The 1243-nt window shown below is 36.4% G+C and overlaps 1 protein-coding gene and 1 pseudogene across 1 annotated transcript in view; both read right to left on the reverse strand.

Annotated features, from left to right (window-relative positions):
* The window catches only part of LOC108768238 (uncharacterized), a 1213-nt pseudogene extending 783 nt beyond the window's left edge, over positions 1 to 430 (reverse strand).
* Positions 431 to 586: 156 nt separating this feature from the next.
* Positions 587 to 1243, reverse strand: part of LOC108768239 (matrix metalloproteinase-2-like) — a 2168-nt gene continuing 1511 nt past the window's right edge. The window contains exon 2 of the mRNA XM_018518604.1: positions 587 to 1236. Coding sequence (XP_018374106.1) covers positions 587 to 1236 — 650 coding nt within the window. The remainder of the gene's footprint in view (positions 1237 to 1243) is intronic.

The raw sequence follows: 1243 nt of genomic DNA on the forward strand, positions 1-1243 counted from the left end.
GGCGTCGCGCGTATTCCTCTATTATTCTCATCGTACTGCAAAAGGGACAAAATGACGTGTTTTTGTTCAAGAAGCTCTTTCCAGATGTCCGGTGAAAGCGGAATCTCTTTACCGTGAGAATCTCCCAAAACGATAGTTACGTAAGAAGGGAGTTTGACATTAATACCAATGTTCAAATATATGTAGCCAGTTACGGTTAACGGATATCTTCTCTCGAGAATGCGTATGATAGAACGATGTGTTATTTGATGTCTGTAATTAAAGAAAAAAATCAGTGAATAGAAAAAAAAGGATGCAAAGAAAAAAATACTTACTTATTTGATGTGTTTTCATTATCAAGATTTTCATCATCGAATGATCTCTTCACACCCCCTTCGTTAAGATTGTTCTGTTCCATGAGATACTTTTCAATATCCGCGTTGTTGAGCATTGATGTGTATTCTTACAATATTATCCTCGCGATTGAACACGTTGATGTTGTCGGAATGACTGTTCCTTGTATACTAATCGTTTAAAACTATTATAGTATTGATTATATATGTCCTTCCATCTTTCCCCTCTCCTTCTTCTTATTTCTCGTTGTGTTTTATGTAGTACTCGATCGAAATAGTCGAGTCAAGATATTCTGCATTTGTTGCAATAATCCATCTCTCGAACATTCAACGTTGAGTATGTTTATATCAAATTTACCAGTTTTTGTTACAGTTCTCGTGAATTCGTTAAATTGGTAGAATTGTTGTTTTTTAGCAAAGTACAAATTACCATCCATATATCGGAAGGCTAAGGTGGGAGCTGACGGTATTCCCGGAAATATCGCTTGTAACGAGTGATATGAACGAACACTCATATTGCATTCATCTATTTGCGCCACATCGTTATTATTGAAGATCACATAGGTTTGTCCTCTGTTAGTATTTACTACGGTATTGATGAAAATGTTCGGGGGAAATCCTAGACTGGAGAGACGTTTTGGCCAGCCTTCTTTTAATTTGAAACTGGGATACTCAACCATGTAAATTACATCGTGTATGAACAGTACTAGTTTACCCGAAGGCCTTTGATATGCTGCTGATAAGGAGAAATTATTCGGAAGGAAATCCATATAACTGTTTAGTATGTGTGGTCCATCGTATTTTGCATCATTTATATCTATCGACCATACGTAGCGTTGATACGTGACGAATATTCGATGATGTAATACCAACACCGTATCCACATATTGTAAAGTACAGAGATCTATGTA

Source organism: Trachymyrmex cornetzi, unplaced genomic scaffold, assembly GCF_001594075.2.
Source record: "Trachymyrmex cornetzi isolate Tcor2-1 unplaced genomic scaffold, Tcor1.1 scaffold770, whole genome shotgun sequence".
Classification (NCBI taxonomy): Eukaryota; Metazoa; Arthropoda; class Insecta; order Hymenoptera; family Formicidae; genus Trachymyrmex; species Trachymyrmex cornetzi.